This window comes from Carcharhinus amblyrhynchos, unplaced genomic scaffold (genome assembly GCF_965287045.1).
Source record: "Carcharhinus amblyrhynchos unplaced genomic scaffold, sCarAmb.v2.hapA scaffold_52, whole genome shotgun sequence".
Lineage (NCBI taxonomy): Eukaryota > Metazoa > Chordata > Chondrichthyes > Carcharhiniformes > Carcharhinidae > Carcharhinus > Carcharhinus amblyrhynchos.
In genome coordinates, this window is record NW_027649793.1 from 1571019 (window position 1) to 1590755 (window position 19737).

Here is a 19737-nt window from a genome sequence, read left to right on the forward strand (position 1 = left end):
ATGGCCTTGATGCTGGTGCTCTTGGCTCCTTCAGGGACTCTGATGTTAGCACCTCTGTCTTCTCAGCTGAAGTGGAGAATCCATCTCAGCCAGCATTGATGGTACCTGTCCAAGTCCTTGAGGTGGAGTCTGTATATAGTCCCAAATTTTTGAGCCATATAGAAGAGTTGGGAGAATGAATGCCTTGTACATGAGGATCTTGGTACCACAAATGTTGGGGTCATCAGAAACACTCGTACTTAGGCATCCAAAGGCATCACTCGCGGATTGAACACAATGTTGGATCTTCACAATGATGTCAGCCTGAGATGAGAGGTGGATCTCCAGGTAGGGGAAATGTTCCATGTTTAGGAGAGTTTCTCCATTGATCTTGATGGAGAGGGGGAGGATGGGGAGGGGGGGTGAACAGATTGCGATAAAGAACTTGATTTTCCAGAGGTTGGGACTGAAACTGATTCTTCAGTATGCTTCAGAAAAAGTGTCAAGCATGGCTTGGAAATTCTCTTCTGAGAACAGAGAAAATACAATGTCATCCACATACTGAAATTCCACGATCAATGTCAGTGTTGTTTTCTTCTTGGATTTCAAGTGGTTGAGTTTGAAAAGTTTACTATCCATCCTATAGACACTGACCACTCCACTGGGAAATATGTGCTTGACAAGGTGAAGGATGGGGATGAAGATTGAGAAAAGGGTGGGGGTGATGATATATCCCTGGTTGACTCTAGAACAAAGAACAAAGAAAAATACAGCACAGGAACAGGCCTTTCACCCCTCCAAGCCTGCACCAACCATTCTCTCTGACTTAACTAAAACCCCCTACCTTTCTGGGGATCATATCCCTCTATTCCCATCCTATTCATGTATTTGTCAAGACTCCCCTTAAAAGTTACTACCATATCCACTTCCACTACCTCCCCCGGCAATGAGTTCCAGGCAACCACTGTAAAAAAAAATCTGCTTCGTACATCTCCTTTAAACCTTGCCCCTCGCACCTTAAACCTATGCCTCCAAGTATAGTCTAGTTTTGACCTCGAAAGTTTCTGACTGATTTCCATCAGTGAGGACGTCGCAACATCTTGTTGTGGAAGATGCTGATGAATTGCTCTGGACAGCTGGCCTTCAACAGGGTCTTCCATCGCAATTCCCGACTAACTGAGTCAAAAACCTTGGTCAGATTGATGAAGGCCATATCGAGTGGTTGATGTTGTTCCCGCTATTTTTCTGGAACTTGTTAAGCAGTGAAAATCATGCCTGCAGTTCCATGGTTTAATTGGAAGCCACACTGGTTTTCCAGAAGGATTACTTCAGACACTGGGAGAAGGCAGCAAGTGAGGATTCAGGTGATGATCCTTCTAGCGATGGAGAGTAGGGAGATTCCTCGGTACTTCCCACAGTCCACTTTTTCTCCTTTCTTGAAGATGGTGGCGATTACGGCATCCCTGATGTCGGCTGGAATTTCTTCTCTGTCCCAGATTTTCAGCTGATAGAGATGACGGGTGATCTCTTCTCCTCTAAGTTCGAAAATCTCCTCTGGAATCCTTTCCACTCTTGCAGCTTTTCTATTCTTCACATGTTTAATGGTAGCTTTGACTTTGTCCACGATTGCTGGGAGTCCAAGAACATCTTTGATGGGAAGTTGGAGGATTTCCTCAAACACGTCCTCATCTATGATTCTATCATGGCTTAGGAGGTTTTTGAAGTGTTCTATCCATTGAAGCTAATGTTTTCTGTGTCTCTCAAGACGGTTCTGTACTTACTCTGCACTGGTTTGAGGCCTAGGGTATAAGAACATAAGAACATAAGAAATAGGAGCAGGAGTAGGCCATCTGGCCCTTCGAGCCTGCCCCGCCATTCAATAAGATCATGGCTGATCTGTCGTGGCTCAGTTCCACTTTCCCGCCCTCTCCCCATAACCCTTAATCCCCTCTCTTATCAAAAACCCATCAACCCGCTTCTTAAAAATATTTAGCGAGGCAGCCTCCACCACTTCAACGGGCAGAGAATTCCAGAGATTCACCACCCTTTGAGTGAAGAAGTTCCTCCTCAACTCCGTTCTGAACCGCCCCCCCTTTATCTTGAGGCTGTGCCCCCTAGTCCTACTGTCTTTTTTGAGCGGGAAGAGTCTTTCCACCTCTATCCTATCCATCCCATTCATCATCTTATACGTCTCAATGAGATCTCCCCTCATTCTTCTAAACTCTAACGAGTACAAGCCTAGTTTATTCAGCCTCTCCTCATAGCTCAACCCCCTCAACTCCGGTATCAGCCTAGTAAACCTCCTCTGCACTCCCTCCAAGGCCAAAATATCCTTGTGCAGGTGCGGCGCCCAAAACTGCACACAGTACTCCAGCTACGGCCTCACCAATATATTGCATTGGTGGCACTGGACAAGCCTCGGGTGTTGCGCTGTCGGTGAGGAATTGCAGCTCCTTTCTCAGTCCACCATTTGTCATTGATTTTCACAGTTCTTCATTCTACCTCCATCTTTGCTGATTGGTGAGGTTTTGGAGAGCATGGTTGTCTCGTTGAGCCAGTCTTGATGCTCCCTGGTCTTGTAGCTGATGGTTTCTTCACAGCTCGAGATGATGGCTGTCTTCAATTCTTTCCAGTTTTCCTCCACTCCATTAGAATGAACACTTTGGAGATTTTGAGGAAGACATTGTTGGCTCTTGAGGTAGCTCAACATTGATCTTTTTTCTGAGCCGTTTCTTCATCTTCTGTTGCTCCTGGTGGAGCTTGAGGGCCAAGAGGAGCAGATGAACTGGTGTTCTATCGAGAGTTGTCTGCTCTGGTCTTCGCTTTGCTGGTGACAGCATCCTTTATGGTTTCGGGATCAGACAATGACAAAGTCGTTCATGTGCCAGAGGTTTGATTGTAGATGTCTCCATGAAATCTTGAACCAGTCTTTTTAGTGGAACAGTGTGTTAGCATTAAAAGCTGGTGTTCCACGCATTTGATGAGCAGGAGAACCCCATTGGAGTGGCAATTCCTAACTCCTTCCTTTCCAATGGTTCCTTTCAAGAGGTGGGAGTCTTTTCCAACTTTGGCATTGAAGTTCCCAAGGACTCACTGGAGAGCATGATGTCCATGAAGTAGAAGGACATTGGACTCATCATTAGCATCAAAGGTTGGGGAACAGGCACTCATGACAGGCTGCTGGTTTTTGGCACGTTGCATATGGAGGATCATGAGGTACTCATTGATGCCTACAAGAAGCTCCAAAAGTTGGTTGACAATGTTTGTTCTTGATGGCTATCCAATTCCATGTGCCCTGGGCTGACACTTGGGTTCTGCTTCCTAAGAGAAGGTGTAACCATTTCCATCTTCCCTCAGCTGTCCTTTGCCTGCTCTTGCAGGGCTGCAATATCAATGTTGAAGTGTCTGAGTTCACAGGAAATAAGGACCATCCTCCAGTCTGGTTTTGCTCATTATCTATGAGGGTTCGTACATTCCAGGTTCCAGAATTGAATTTAACTTGGATTTTCAGACTGCTGGTGAGTGAGCTTGCTTGGTGTGGTTTTCCACCCAAAATATAGAAAATAGGAACAGGAGTAGGTCATTTGGCCCTTTGAGCCTGCTCCACTATTCATTATGATCATGGCTGATTATCTAACTGATCCTGCCTCCCATATCCTTTGATCCGTTTCATCCCAAGTCCTTCTTGAAAACATAAAATGTTTTGAACTGAACTGCTTTTAGCAGTAGTGGATTCCACAGGCTCACCACTCTCTGGGCGAAGAAATTTCTCCTCATCACAGTCCTAAGAGGTTTAGCCTGAATCCTTCGACTCTTGGTTCAGGGAACCCCCACCATCAGGAACATCCTTCCTGCATCTACCCCATCTAGTCATAGGGGTCACAGAGGTTTACAGCATGGAAACAGGCCCTTCAGCCCAACTTGTCCATGCTGCCTTTTTTTTTTAAAAGACCCCTAAGCTAATCCCAATTGCCTGCCTTTGACCCATATCTCTCGAAACCCATTGTACCCATGTAACTATCTAAATGCTTTTTAAAAGATAAAATTGTACCCGCCTCTACTACTACCTCTGGCAGCTTGTTCCAGACACTCACCACCCTCTGTGTGAAAAAAATTGCACCTCTGGACACTTTTAGAACATAAGAACATAAGAAATAGGAACAGGAGTAGGCCATCTGGCCCTTCGAGCCTGCCCCGCCATTCAATAAGATCATGGCTGATCTGTCGTGGCTCAGTTCCACTTTCCGGCCCTCTCCCCATAACCCTTAATCCCCTCGCTTATCAAAAACCCATCAACCCGCGTCTTAAAAATATTTAGCGAGGTAGCCTCCACCACTTCAACGGGCAGAGAATTCCAGAGATTCACCACCCTTTGAGTGAAGAAGTTCCTCCTCAACTCCGTTCTAAAACGCACCCCCTTTATCTTGAGGCTGTGCCCCCTAGTCCTACTGTCCTTTCTGAGCGGGAAGAGTCTCTCCACCTCTATCCTATCCATCCCATTCATCATCTTATACGTCTCAATGAGATCTCCCCTCATTCTTCTAAACTCTAACGAGTACAAGCCTAGTTTATTCAGCCTCTCCTCATAGCTCAACCCCCTCAACTCCGGTATCAGCCTAGTAAACCTCCCTGCACTCCCTCCAAGGCCAAAATATCTTTGCGCAGGTGCGGCGCCCAAAACTGCACACAGTACTCCAGCTGTGGCCTCACCAATGCCCTATACAGCTGCAGCAAGACCTCCCTACTTTTATATTCAATCCCCCTCGCTATGAAGGCCAGCATCCCATTCGCCTTCCTGACCACCTGCTGCACCTGCAAGCTGGGTTTTTGCGACTCATGCACAAGGACCCCGAGGTCCCTCTGCACCGTCGCCTGCTGCAGTTTTTCGCCACGTAAGTAATAGTCCTTCCTACCATTCTTCCTACCAAAGTGGACCACCTCACACTTGCCAACATTAAATTCCATTTGCCATTTCCTGGCCCATTCGCCCAGCCTATCTAGATCCTTCTGCAGACTCTCCACACTCTCCGCGCAATTTGCCGTTCCCCCAATCTTGGTGTCATCCGCAAATTTTGACACCCTACACTCGGTTCCCTCCTCCAGATCATCTATATAAATGGTAAAAAGCTGAGGCCCCAGCACCGACCCCTGGGGCACTCCACTAGTCACCATTCGCCAATCCGAATAGCACCCGTTGACCCCCACTCTCTGCCTCCTATTTGACAACCAATCCTCTATCCACGCTAACACCCTACCCCCAACTCCAAGTCCCCTGACCTTCTGCAATAACCTCTTATGAGGTACTTTGTCAAACGCCTTCTGAAAATCCAGAAAGACCACATCCACCGGCTCTCCTCTATCCACCGCCCTAGACACATCCTCATAGAACTCTAGTAAATTTGTCAGACATGACTTCCCTTTAATGAAACCGTGCTGCGTCTGCTCTATCAAGCAATTCCCTTCAAGATGCCTCCTTAATGACGGATTCTAACATTTTACCTACCACAGACGTTAAACTAACCGGCCTATAATTCCCCGCCTTTTGCCTGGCACCCTTCTTAAACAACAGCATAACATTAGCTGTTTTCCAATCTTCCGGCACTTCCCCGGAATCCAGCGACGTCTGGAAAACCCCCTCTCACCTTAAACCTATGTCCTCTAGTTTTAAACTCCCCTATCTTTGGGAAAATATATCGACTGTTTACCTTGTCTATGCCCCTCATTATTTTATAGACGTCTATAAGGTCACCCCTCAGCCTCCTACGCTCCAGAGACAAAAGTCCCAGTCTATTCAGCCTTTCCTTATAACTCAATCTATCAAGTCCCAGTAGCATCCTAGTAAATCTTTTCTGTACTCTTTCCAGTGTAATAATATTCTTTCTATAATAGGGTGACAGAATTGCACACAGTATTCCAAGTGTGGCGTCACCAGTGTTTTGTACAACTTCAACAAGACGTCCCAACTCCTGTGTTCAATGTTCTGACCGATGAAACCAAGCATGCCAAATGCCTTCTTCACCACTCTGTCCACCTGCGATTCCATTTTCAAGAAGCTATGAACATGTACCCCTAGATCTCTTTGTTCTGTAACACTCCCCAATGCCCTACCATTAACTGAGCAAGTCCTGCCCTGGTTCAATCCACCAAAATGCATCACCTCGCATTTGTCTAAATTCAACTCCATTAGCCATTTGTCAGCCCACTGGCCCAATTGATCAAGATCCCATTGCAATTGGAGATAACTTTCACTGTCCACTGTGCCACCAATCTTGGTGTCATCTGCAAACTTACTAACAATGCCTCCTATATTCTCATCCAAATCATTAATATAAATGACAAATAACAGTGGGCCCAGCACTGATCCCTGAGGCACACTGCTGGTCACAGGCCTCCAGTTTGAAAAAACACTCTCTACAAACACCCTCTTCTGTTAAGAAGCCAATTTTGTATCTATTTAGATACCTCGCCTGGATCCTGTGAGATTTAACTTTATGCAACAACCTACCATGCAGTACCTTATCAAAGGTCTTGCTAAAGGCCATGTAGACAACGTCAACTGCCCTCATCTACCTTCTTGATTACACCTTCAAAAAACTCAATTAAATTTGTGACACATGATTTTCCACTCACAAAGCCATTCTGCCTGTCCCTAATCAGTCCTCGTATCTCTAAATGCCTGTAGATCCTATCTCTCAAAATACCTTCCAACAATTTCCCATCATCCCAGATGTGAGGCTCACTGACCTGTAGTTCCCAGGCTTTTCCCTGCAGCCCTTTTTAACAAAAGCACAACATTTGCCACTCTCCAGTCTTCAGGCACCTCACCCTGACTATCGATGATCCAATTTCCTCCCTTGCCTCCCATAACATCCTGGGGTATACTTCATCAGATCCCGGGGATTTATCCACCTTGATGCGCTTTAAGACTTCCAGCAGTTCCTTCTCTGTAATATGAACACTCCTCAAGAAATCCCTATTTATTTCCTCAAGTTCCCTAACATCCATGCTTTTCTCAACAGTAAATACTGATGAGAAATATTCATTTAAGATCTCACCCATCTCTTGTGGATCCGCACGTAGATGACCTTGTTGATGCTTAAGAGGCCCTACTCTCTCTTGTTACTCTTTCGCCCTTTATGTATTTGTAGAAACTCTTTGGATTCTCCTTTGCCTGATCTGCCAAAACAATTTTGTGTCCCCTTTTTGCTCTCCTGATTTCTCTTTTAACTCCACTCCTACATCCCCTGTACTCTTCAAGAGATTCATTTGATCCCAGCTGCCTATGCATGTCACGTGCCTCTTTCTTCTTCTTGACAGGACCTCAATATCCCAAGTCATCCAGGGTTCTCAACTTCTGCCAGCTTTGCCCTTTACGCTAAGAGGAATATGTTTACCCTGAACCCTTTTAGAATTTTTTAGGTTTCTATCAGATCTGCCCTCATTCTTCTGAACTCCAGTGTCACGCGTCAGTCCCACCATCCCAGGATTCAGTCTGGTAAACCTTCTCTTCACTCCCTCTATAGTAAGAACATGCATTCTCAGATGAGGAGACCAACACTGTACACAGTCTTCTAGATGTGGTCTCACGAAGGTCTTTGTAATTGCAGCAAGACATCCCTGCTCCTGTACTTGAACTTTCTCATTGTGAAGGCCAAAATACCATTTGCCTTCTTTACATCCTGCTGCACCGGCATGCTTACCTTCAGTGACTGGTGCACAAGGATATCCAGGTCTTGTTGCATATTCCCTTCTCTTAAGCCATTCAGGTCTGCCTTTCTGCTTTTGCTACCTAAGTGGATAACCTCACATTTATCCATGTTATTCTGCATCTGCCATGCATTCTCCCACTCACTCAGCTTTACCAATCACACTGAAGGATCTCTGCATCCTCCTCACGGCTCACCCTCCCACCTAGCTTTGTGTCAACTCCAAATTTGGAGATATTGCATTTAATTCTCTCATCTCAATCATTAGTATATATTATGGATAGCTGGGGTCCAAGCATCAATCCATGCAGTACCCCACTGGTCACTACCTACCATTCGGAAAATGATCCATTTATTCCTACTCTTTATTTCCTGTCTACCAACCAGCTTTCGATCTATCTCAATACACTATTCCCAATGCCATGCACTTTAGTTTTACACACTACAGAAACTTTACAGTCAGTTTTTATACTCCTCGTTAGCTTACTCTCGTACTCTATTTTTTCCCCTTCTGAATCAATCTCTTGGTCTTCCTTTGCTGAATTCTAAGTGGGCTTTCCATCCTTAGGTCTGTTTCTTTTAGGTCAATTTGTATGTCGCTTTCTTGGACCTAACACTATCTCTAATTTCTGTTATGAGCCATGGTTTGGCCACCTTTTCCATTCCACTTTTGCCCCAGATAGGAATAAACAATTGCTGCAATTCACCCATGCACTCTTTGAATGTTTGCCATTGCCTATCACCATCATCCCTTTAAATGATGTTTCCTGAACCATCATAGCTAAATCACACCTCATATTGTCATCTCATTTACTAAAATGCAGAACCCACGTCTCAGAATCAACTACATTACTCTCCAACTTGATGAAAAATTCTATCATATTATGACTTGCTTTAGGGTCTTTTTCCCAAGTTTCTTCATGCAGGTGAGCACAGTGGATCCGCAAAAGGGCAGCTTAGTTGTGGCGAAAGCTGTTCCTAGTCCAAGAGCGAGATGACCAAATCAACTCTGTCACCTACATGCTGGTCCGAAACCAGGAACTTCTAGGTCTCGTGGTCCTATCCCCATCATCCTCGCCGATCGCCACGGGGCTTGTCTATGTGGGGGCATGTTGTTGGATTCCTCCAGATAGACTCCTGGTTCAGGACATCTTTTAACATGGGTATGCCATTACACATCTGCAGACACATGGTCCTTGACAGAGGGTAGGTCCAGTTCCAGTGGCAAGGGAACTGCATAGAGTGGGGATCGTCCTACTCCTGCAGCCTTCATACACCATCACAGCTATTGATGCCTTATGAGTATCCTCTGCCTGATCCACCACTGAGGACTTGTTTTGGATTGCACTGTGTCTCCCTTCCGACCTTACTGTCATGGGTGATCCTAGTAAAAAGTCTGACAACACCAGGTTTTAGTCCAACCGACTTATTTGATAGTAAACGCACAAGCTTTCAGGTTAGTCCCTTCGTCAGGTGAATTCGTCATTCACCTGACGAAGGGACTAACCCGAAAGCTTGTGAGTTTACTATCAAATAAGTCGGTTGGACTAAAACCTGGTGTTGTCAGACTTTTTACTGTGTTTACCCCAGTCCAACGCCGGCACATCCACATCATGGGTGATCCTGCCAAAAGTTTCATACTAGTGATAGCATCGCTTTTGGGATCAATGGAACATTCAAGCCTCTCCACCATGGCAAGGTGGCAATCCATAGAAAGGATTACCTTGTTAGTTATAATCTAACTGATCTCAGTCTCCCCAATTTGCCATTTAATAACTTTGTTTTAGACAAGATTCAATCAATTAAGGCAAAAGCTCTGGTGAAGAGTCCTCCAGACTTGAAATGTTGGCTCTGTTCTTTCACTACAGATGCTGTCAGACCTCCTGAGATTTTCCAGCGTTTTATATTTTTGTTTGTGGAAGGCAAAAGCAAGAAAGTCTGGACAGTAATTTTTTAAGAAATTTACTAAAGGAACATGGTGTACTTAACAGCAACGTTTTACAACCTTGTGAGGGTGATCAGTCTGTAGAAGCACAGCTCTCTCAAAACTACTCCTGTGATAGTAATTCTCTTCGAATTGTGTCTCAGGAGTTCTCAGTACTTGACCAGCAAAGAAGCCCCTTGGAATATCTCCTTTTAACCTCTAAGTGGCCATCAGCTTGAGTCAGAGTTGGGCTTGGTTTATTAACTCTTGTTGTTGCTAATTTAATTTAATTGGTTCCCAATAAATACCCCACATACATGTATTTATTAACTGAGGGAAAGAGTACAAAACAATTGTTTCTCTCTGTCTGGTCTTGTACAAATCACTATCCTTAGTTTGAATTAATGTTTCATAAAAAGCAGAGTGCTTCTAAGATCCTGGTGGAGTTTCAAGGCTTGAGCAAAGATCCCATTACTAGCACATCTTATCTGAACTATACATTCTTTTCTTAAACACAGAGACTTACAATTAATTAGTGACTTTAACAAGCTTACAGTGAAAAGCTTAAACTAGTCTTTCTGGTGTAATTATTGATTCATTATTTGTAACTCAATCTAGGCTCACTACTTATTTAGTTATCTATTTCTGACTGGTGACTAGTGTGATATTATAATTTGATTAATACATATTGTTAATACAGAATACAAAATGGCTTCATCAGCTTAATGTTACTATTAAACTGGCATCCTCAGCCTCTTCACTTTGTTTAGTGAATATATACTATATTGTTAAGACCCAGGCCAGAAACTCTAAGATATTTTGTGTAGTTAGCCGAGACTCTAAGTTTTGCATTTGATTTTGGCATTAGTGCTTCAAATGACCCACTAGGAAGCTTTTATCAAACAAAGTTTATTTAAGGACATAGTTAGAATATGACAAAAAGAATTAGTAGAACTTTCACCAATTACAACTCTTAAACATGACCCAGTATAACTCATAACATCTAGCTACCTCTGTTGTTCCAGTGGAAAATGATATCCCACAGACATACACCCTTCTTCAGCAATAGTTTGCACAAAAACAAGAATGCTTAAATGATGCCGGATTTCTAGCTTTTAAGTACTTAAGGACAGCAAACCTGACAGCAGTTCCCAGAGAAAGATATATCCTCCAACGCCAGAACCTCAGAGACGGTAAGCCAGTCTCTGGCAGCGTAAGAACATAAGAACATAAGAAATAGGAGCAGGAGTAGGCCATCTAGCCCTTCGAGCCTGCCCCGCCATTCAATAAGATCATGGCTGATCTGAAGTGGATCAGTTCCACTTTCCCGCTCTCTCCCCATAACCCTTAATTCCCTTGTCTGTCAAAAACCTATCTACCCGTGACTTAAATATATTTAGCGAGGTAGCCTCCACCAAACGGGCAGAGAATTCCAGAGATTCACCACCCTTTGAGTGAAGAAATACCTCCTCAACTCCGTTCTAAACTGCCCCCCCTTATCTTGAGGCTGTGCCCCCTAGTCCTGCTATCCTTTCTAAGTGGGAAGAATCTCTCTACCTCTACCCTATCCATCCCTTTCATTATCTTATACGTCTCTATAAGATCCCCCCTCATCCTTCTAAACCCCAACGAGTACAGACCCAGTCTATTTAGTCTCTCTTCATAGTCCAATCCCCTCATCTCCGGTATCAGCCTAGTGATAATCTGCACTCCCTCCAAGGCCAAAATATCTTTGCACAAGTGTGGCGACCAAAACTGCACACAGTACTCCAGCTGTGGCCTCACCAGTGCCCTGTACAGTTGCAGCAAGACCTCCCTGCTTTTATATTCTATCCCCCTCGCTATAAAGGCCAGCATACCATTCGCCCTCTTGATCACCTGTTGCACCTGCAGACTGGGTTTTTGCAACTCATGCACAAGGACACCCAGGTCCCTCTGCACCGTAGCTTGCTGCAGCTTTTCGCCCTTTAAATAGTAATCCCTCCTACTATTATTTCTGCCAAAGTGGATAACCTCACACTTGCTAACATTGTACTCCGTCTGCCAGGTCCTCGCCTACTCGCTCAGCCTGTCCAGATCCCTCTGCAGACTTCCCACATCCTCCGCGCAATTTGCTTTTCCACTCATTTTCGTGTCATCAGCAAATTTCGTCACCCTACACTCAGCCCCCTCCTCCAGATCATCTATATAAATGGTAAATAGCTGAGGCCCCAGCACCGATCCCTGCGGCACTCCACTAGTCACCAACCGCCAATCAGAATAGCACCCATTGATACCAACTCTCTGCTTCCTATTAGACAACCAATCCTCTATCCACGCTAACACCTTGCCCCCAACTCCATGCACCCTAACCTTCTGGAGCAATCTTTTGTGAGGCAACTTATCAAACGCCTTTTGAAAATCTAGAAACACCACATCCACCAGTTCCCCTCTGTCCACCGCACTAGTCACATTCTCATAGAAATCCAATAAATTTGTCAAACACGACTTCACCTTAACGAATCCGTGCTGCGTCTGCTCGATCAAACCATTCCTCGCCAGGTGCCTCGCTATTTCTTCTTTGAAAAGATCCAAAAATGGCCATGCAAACAACAGAATATTCAACTCCAGGGAGGAGGAAAAACACTGAGAGAAGTCTCTCTTAGCTTCAAGCAGCTTCTGAAAACTGAAACTGGAATACTGTTTGAAAAATAGATGTCCCCAGTCATATTACCTGACCTGTCAATTATGCCAAATGAAACTCTACTCTGCAATCCCAGGGGAATATTAAAACCTGCAGAATGCTGCATTAATTCAGATTAACACAACCATGATGTCAGTTATACTGCTTCAATAACAATGAAGGCTATCGGTTACAGACAACACGGTGCTGACAAAATCCCAGAGATTGCATAAACATCCTGCAGAGGAACATGATTAAGATACATTTCTTAAAGGCACAGTATCATCACAATATGAAAATAGCCAAAAAATGGTCAAGCTAAAAATCTAACCAATCAGACCCAGTTACAGAGGTTAGCAGACTGCACTGTGCTCCAAATAAGTTGGCATCAATATTCGATAGAGGAAAGATAATCTTTTGTGATTTGTTTTTTGAACCCTTTGCAAATGTAACCCTGTACCTTGACTTTTTCCTGCAGCTTAACACAATGATGATTTTTCACCTTTATTCACTATAATACTTCTGGATCTATTTCCTGGACGGTATTTCTCTGTCAAAGGTAAGTTTATAAATTGCATGACTTTTTAACAAAAGATTTAGAAAAACATTGATAATCTTTCTGAAGAACATGGACAAGACATAAATAAGGAATGACAACCCTGAGATTTTTCTATGGAACATTGTCAATTATTTTACCATAAATGTTATTTCAAATGGGGGGGCTGAGTGTAGGGTAACAAAATTTGCTGATGACACGAAGATGAGTGGAAAAGCAAATTGCGTAGAAGGTGCGGAAAGTCTGCAGAGAGATGTGGATAGGCTGAGTGAGTGGGCAAGGACCTGGCAGATGGAGTATAACGTTGACAAATGTGAGGTTATCCACTTTGGTAGAAATAATAGTAGGAGGGATTATTATTTAAAGGGCAAAAAGCTGCAGCATGCTATAGTGCAGAGGGACCTGGGGGTCCTTGTGCACAAATTGCAAAAACCCTGTCTGCAGGTGCAGCAGGTGATCAAGAAGGTGAATGGAATGTTGGCCTTTATAGCGAGGGGGATAGAATATAAAAGCAGGGAGGTCTTGCTACAACTGTACAGGACACTAGTGAGGCCGCAACTGGAGTACTGTGTGCAGTTTTGGTCCCCTTATTTGAGAAAGGATATATTGGCCTTGGAGGGAGCGCAGAGAAGGTTCACCAGGCTGATACTGGAGATGAGGGGGTTAGCTTATGAAGAGAGATTGGATAGACTGGGTCTGTACTCTTTGGAGTTTAGAAGGCTGAGGGGGGATCTTATAGAAACTTATAAGATAATGAAGGGGCTAGACAGGGTAGAGGTAGAGAGATTCTTCCCGCTTAGAAAGGGTAGCAGAACTAGAGAGCACAGCCTCAAAATAAGGGGGGGGGGGGGGGCCGCAGTTTAGAACAGAGTTGAGGAGGAACTTCTTCACTCAAAGGGTAGTGAATCTCTGGAATCCTCTGCCCATTGAAGTGGTGGAGGCTACCTCGCTGAATATATTTAAGTCACGGGTAGATAGATTTCTGGTAGACAAGGGAATTAAGGGTTATGGGGAGAAAGCGGGAAGGTGGAACTGATCCACTTCAGATCAGCCATGATCTTATGAAATGGCGGGGCAGGCTCGAAGGGCTAGATGGCCTACTCCTGCTCCTATTTCTTATGTTCTTATGTTCTTATGTAACATGTCAGTTAAAAATAGCAGTCTCCTAGCAGGAGTGGGGATTGAGATTGAAGAAGGGATTCCCATAATCTTTCAGTCTTCCATAGATGTGAGGAAGGTGCCAGAGGATTTCAAGTAAGTGCATAAAGACAGCCCTAGTTACTACAGACCAGTTAATCTAATATCAATAATGGGGAAGGTTTTGGAAACAATAATCGGGGAAGGGGGGAGGGGTGGGGGAAATAGACACTTGGAGAGGTTTGAGTTAATTAAGGAGATTCAACATGGAATTGATGAACTAACAGAGAAGGAGATGGAATATAAAGGCAGATTGGAAAAGTTTCTTTAGGTATGTGAAAAGTAAAAAATTAGCTTGGATGAATGTGGGCTCATTACGGGTGGGGACAAGATAATTTATAGTGGAGGACAGGGAAATGATGGAGCATGGAGAGTGATATGAGGGGATATGGAGAGGGCATGGGAAAATGGAGAAGACATGGGATGTATAGAGGATGCATGGGGAAATGGAGAGGACATAGGGTGTATACAGGATGCATGGGGAAGTGGAGCGGACATAGGGTGTATAGAGGATGCGTGTGGAAGTGGAGAAGGCATAGGGTGTATATAAGATGCATAGGGAAATGGAAAGGGCATGGGGTGTATATAAGATGCATAGGGAAATGGAGAGGGCATGGGGTGTATAGAGGATACATGGGGAAATGGAGAGGGCATGAGAGACAAGCAAGTTGAAAGATTTGAGCCTTTGAAAGCTCACCTGAATACAGCAGTTGATGTTGTAAAAAGAGTGTGTGCTCTCCACTGCTCCTCTTCACCAGTTTTCTCCTAGATCAGAGCACGGAGGGGGGAATTTTCCCATCTGTGATTCCTATGCCAGGCGGGGGCGAACCATGCCCTTGCCCTTGGGAGGGAATTTCCAATTCTGGGGAGAGCGCAGCCGGAAAATCCCACCCAGAGTGTTTTTTGATGCAGTCAGGATGAAAAAATGTGGCTGGAATTGCACAATAAGATAAGCATGCAATGATCTCTGCAATCATCTGCAATGTATGTAGTATTACCACTGGTTAGAAGATCTGCCCATTATGTTAATATGTTTAATTTCAATGCTGTAGTTATGCCTTTTAAAGAATTATATCTAGGAATTCTTTTCTCAGGTGAAATGCTTCAATCAGTTTTTTCCAATGGCGAAAGGAAAATGTTTCAGTATTGTATCGCTACTTATTTTTCACACTGTTCTGTCAGGTAAGCAATGGAATTGTTATTGACACTTAAGGGTCTTTTTCCTGGGGAAATCCCACCTAATCCTCTTCCTACATATCATTCAATTTGTTCTCTCCCCAGAAATGTCTCTTAAAACCAGTATACCATCTGCTTCAGTTGCAATCACCAGCACCTAATCACACAACTATATACTCTACCAGAGACTGTCGTGGAAAAGGATGTACACAAATTAAACATGAATTTATCCTTTCTCTTCATAGACACTGATAAACCTGCTGTTTCAAATTTCCACCATTTGTCATTTTGATTTCTTGCCTTTCATTATTGTCACAGCTCAATTATTACAAGGGGAAAAAAATCTACCTGTCTTTTGCTGGAATCCTAATTTCCCATTGCTGCCCCAAGTATTTAAATCTTTGAACATAGTGATGATATTATCAGGATCAAACTTTTTGGAAATTTTCTTACAATCGTGAAGACTTCAGTTCAATAACCACATTTTCAATAACCACTTTTCTGGAAAAAATGTAACAACGTTTGTAAATTAAGCAGCCAATTTGTAGGGACAAATGTTATAATTCAGGAAAGAAACTCCAAAGTGTTTTGCAAAGTCTATCTGGATCATAAGTTTTGCTGTTTTGAAGTTGGCTAGGGTGAGTGTGAGGATGTTTCAGTTCAGGTATGAGTCAATTGACCCACTAAGGTATGTTTAACAAACAAAGTTTTTTTAAGAGTATAGTTAACATACAGCAATGACTCTTACGAATTACAAGCAAGAAGGAAAAACAATCATGATATTGTATAACCCTTAATAAATATATGAAGTTTTCCAATCAAACAAACTTCCCTTTACAAAACCCGTGCCACAGGTTCAGCACAGAAAATACAAATGCTTACGTGATGCTGGAAGTTAGTCCTTTGGTTGGATGCTGCAGCTCGTTTGGAATCAGAATAGTTTGCCAAAAGACCAGGGAGAGAGAGAGAGGCTCTAGGTTCTAACTAGCAACCCACCAACAGCAGAATTTTCACTCCAGGAAGGCCAGGAGACCTCCTTCCAGCAGAATGTATAACACTAGGGAAAGAGAAAAACTGCCTGCCACTTGACAACCAGGACAGCTTCTGACTCAAACGGCAGCTAACAGCCAAACTGAAAATGAAACCCTGAATTCACTACGAAGAAAACAAAACTGCCCAAAACACATGACCTGCCACCTAGTCTTCTCCCTAACAATACAGGGTCATAAAACAAATCTCAGAAAGTGCATGAGGCCCAAAGTAAAGATGTCAGGGGTAACTTTTTCACTCAGAGGGTGGTGGGTGAGTGGAATCAGCTGCCGTCGTTGGTGGTGGAGGCGAACTCGTTGGGTCGTTTAAGAGACTCTTGGATGAGTACATGGGATTTAATGGGATTGAGGGTTATAGATAGGCCTGGTAGGAAACGATATGATTGGCGCAACTTGTGGGCCGAAGGGCCTGTTTGTGCTGTAGTGTTCTATGTTCTATAAACAAAACCCCATTTAAACCATTGAAGCAGCAATAAAAGGACTTCTAGCAGACAGCTCGGCAGCAATGAAAAAAATCAAAGCTGCTTAACTGTAGAAAATGTGATTTTTAAAAATTCATAAAGGTACACTTGCGTCACACTAAGGCCACATAGACAGCAAATGAGTTAAATGATCAAAGATTTTGTTCATGATATCAGTTGTGGGAGGAATGTTGCTACAACATTGAGAGAAATCCGTGAACTTCTTTAAATAACGTCACAGGATTCTTCACACCCACTGGAAAGCTTCACTCGACTTTGGTTCAATGTCTTATCAAAATGGACAGCACCTACAAAAATACAACTGTCCCTCAATACTTCACTGAAATTTCAGCCCATTTGTGTGCTCAAGTTTGGAAGTGGGGCTTGAATGTAGTGAAGAGCAGTTTTCATTAGGCTTATTTTTCTGAGCTTGACTGGCTTCAGTTTAAACAATTTTTTAGTTTAAACATTCTCTTCCTTCTCAAGTCTCTCCATGGCTTTATTCCTGTAACCTTCCCTTCCTTACAACCAACATCACTTTTTTTTAGTTGACTGCTGGTTTCTTTAAGTGCTTGGCAATGCATGGGTAATAACATATGAACAAACATATTAACATTGAGCAGGAGGGTGGCAGATTTCCAGCTGCTGGAACCCTGCACTCGTAAAATATCCACCTTGCCAGCTCACCACTGATCCCATGCATCCTCACTTCCTGTACCAGTGTGCCATAAGGGACCTTGTCAAAGATCTTACTGAAGTCTATGTAGACAACATCCACTGCCTTTCCCCCATCAATCATCTTCATCACTTTCTTGAAAAACTTGCTCAAGTTAATAATACACGACCTTCCCTTCATAAAACCATGCTGCCTCTTGCTAATACATCCATTTATTTCCAAGTGAGAGTAAATCTTGTCTCAAAGGATCCTCTCCAATGATTTACCTATCACTGACATAAGACATAAGGGTTATCCTTGCTACCCTTCTTTAACAAAGGACCAATATTGGCTATTCTCTAATCTTCTGGGAACTTCCTTGTATCGATGGTAGTCATTAAGTGGAGATGCCGGCGTTGGACTGGGGTAAACACAGTAAGAAGTCTCACAACACCAGGTTAAAGTCCAACAGGTTTATCTGATAGTAAACCCCACAAGCTTTCAGGAACAGTGTTCCTGAATCAGGTGAGTGGAAAGTTTCTTCCCTTGCCTCTCTCAGTATTCTGGGGTATATCCCAACAGGCCCTGGGAACTTGTCTACTTTACTGTTTCTCAAGAACCCCAACACCTCCTCCCTTTTGATCTGAACATGACCCAAACTATCTACATATCCTTCCCAGACTCTTCATCCACCAAATCCTTCTCTTTGGTGAATACTGACGCAATGTATTGATTTAATACCTCTCCCATTTCCTCTGGCTCCACACATAGGTTCCCTCTCCTGTCCTTGAGTGGGCCAACCCTCTCCCTGGCTACCGTCTTGCTCTTCATATGTGTATAAAAAGCCCTGGGATTTTCCTTCATCTTCAATATAGGGACTCCACCTTCTGCACCAGACCTGAAGACCCTACCCTCTTTGACTGAGACCCTGCACATCCCTTCCTTCATAAACCAGTGTTGATTGATAGAAGTGACCATGGGCTGGTTTGGGAACTAGTCACCTTTGAGAGACTCAACATTCAAATAGGAAACAGGACTGTAAACAAATGCACCATTTAATGGCTGCATACTTTATCCAAAATTATCGCTTCAAGAGTGACTGACACTCCATTCAAACCCTTCATCAGTTCCAGTCCATTGCAAATGACAGCAATTATTGTGCTTCAAGCTTAACCACTCTGGGAGGCCAATACTGGTGCGGTTTCGTACCGACATGAGGGAGACGGTGCAGCAGAATTGCAGATCTTAGGATTTTAGTTCGGGATTGAATAAAACATAACTCAAGTCCCACACTCTAAGGAGACTGGATCAATTAGAGTCCATTGTTGTCCTGCGTTGTCTACTGATAGACTCATTTAGCAGATCTATCAGCTCTGATTAGTACCCCCAAGGTCAATGGCCAGCACCGGGCCCCCTATTGGAGGAGCCCTGCACCTAGCCATGGTCTGGTTCAATGTTAGCCCACCTCTGGTTATAGCTTCTTTCAGAATAGCTTCTAATGTTTTCCGGGTGACAGATGGGAGGCTAACTGGTCTGTACTTTTCTACTTTCTGTCTCCCTCCCTTTATTTAATTACTACCTCCCAATCTAATGGAACCTTCCCAAATCTAGGGATTTTCAGAAAATTGAAACCAATGTATCAGCTACCTTACCAGCCACTTCTTTTAAGACCCTAGGATGTAATCCATCAGGATTCAGACACTTGTGAGTCCATGGTTTCAACTATTTAATCAGTATCACTTCTCTGTTGATTGTAATTTTCCTGAGTCTCTCCCTCCTTTCCATTTCCCGATTTATAGATGCTTCTGGGGTGTTTCTCTATATATAGTGAAGACTAATACAAATTTTCTGTTCATTTCATCTGCCATTTCCTTGCTTTGCATTATTAATTCTCTGAAGAAGATTCAAATGGACTCAAAACATTAACTCTGTTTCTCTCTCTGCAAATGCTGCCAGACCTGCTGAGCTTTTCCAGCATTTTTTTTGTTTGTAACAATTCTCCAGACTGATTTTTATGGGGCCGAAGATCACTTTGTAACTAGTTTCTTTTAAAATAATTTAAAGGGTTCAGCTACTCGAGCTTGCGTGGGCACTTTGAGTTACTGCGCAGTTGTGGGAATATTGGCCACAACTTCTGAGTTATCTGTGCTCATCAAATTGTGATGTGTTCAGCATCCCCAGGTTTAATTGCTCCATCATTGGTGGCTTTCATTTCCGCCAGGCTCTAATCCCTGGAATACTCTCCTTAAATCCCTGTTTCACTCGCTCACTTTACCCCTTTAAGATCTTTCTTAAAGTTTCTCTTTTTGTCCTGTCTGTTGGTCTATGCTAATCGGCATTCCATGGCTCAGAGACGTGTTTAGATTGATAAT

General features: G+C 43.5%; 1 protein-coding gene and 1 long non-coding RNA gene across 2 annotated transcripts in view; both read left to right on the top strand.

Annotated features, from left to right (window-relative positions):
• Positions 1–12819, top strand: part of LOC145337537 (uncharacterized) — a 105569-nt gene extending 92750 nt beyond the window's left edge. The window contains exon 3 of the long non-coding RNA XR_013885367.1: positions 12750–12819. This is a non-coding gene — a long non-coding RNA (uncharacterized LOC145337537). The remainder of the gene's footprint in view (positions 1–12749) is intronic.
• A 2165-nt stretch (positions 12820–14984) lies between these two features.
• LOC145337551 (butyrophilin subfamily 1 member A1-like) overlaps positions 14985–19737 on the top strand; it is a 48949-nt gene continuing 44196 nt past the window's right edge. The window contains exons 1-2 of the mRNA XM_080182343.1: positions 14985–15008; positions 15119–15206. Of these exons, the coding sequence (XP_080038469.1) occupies positions 14985–15008; positions 15119–15206 (112 nt within the window). The remainder of the gene's footprint in view (positions 15009–15118; positions 15207–19737) is intronic.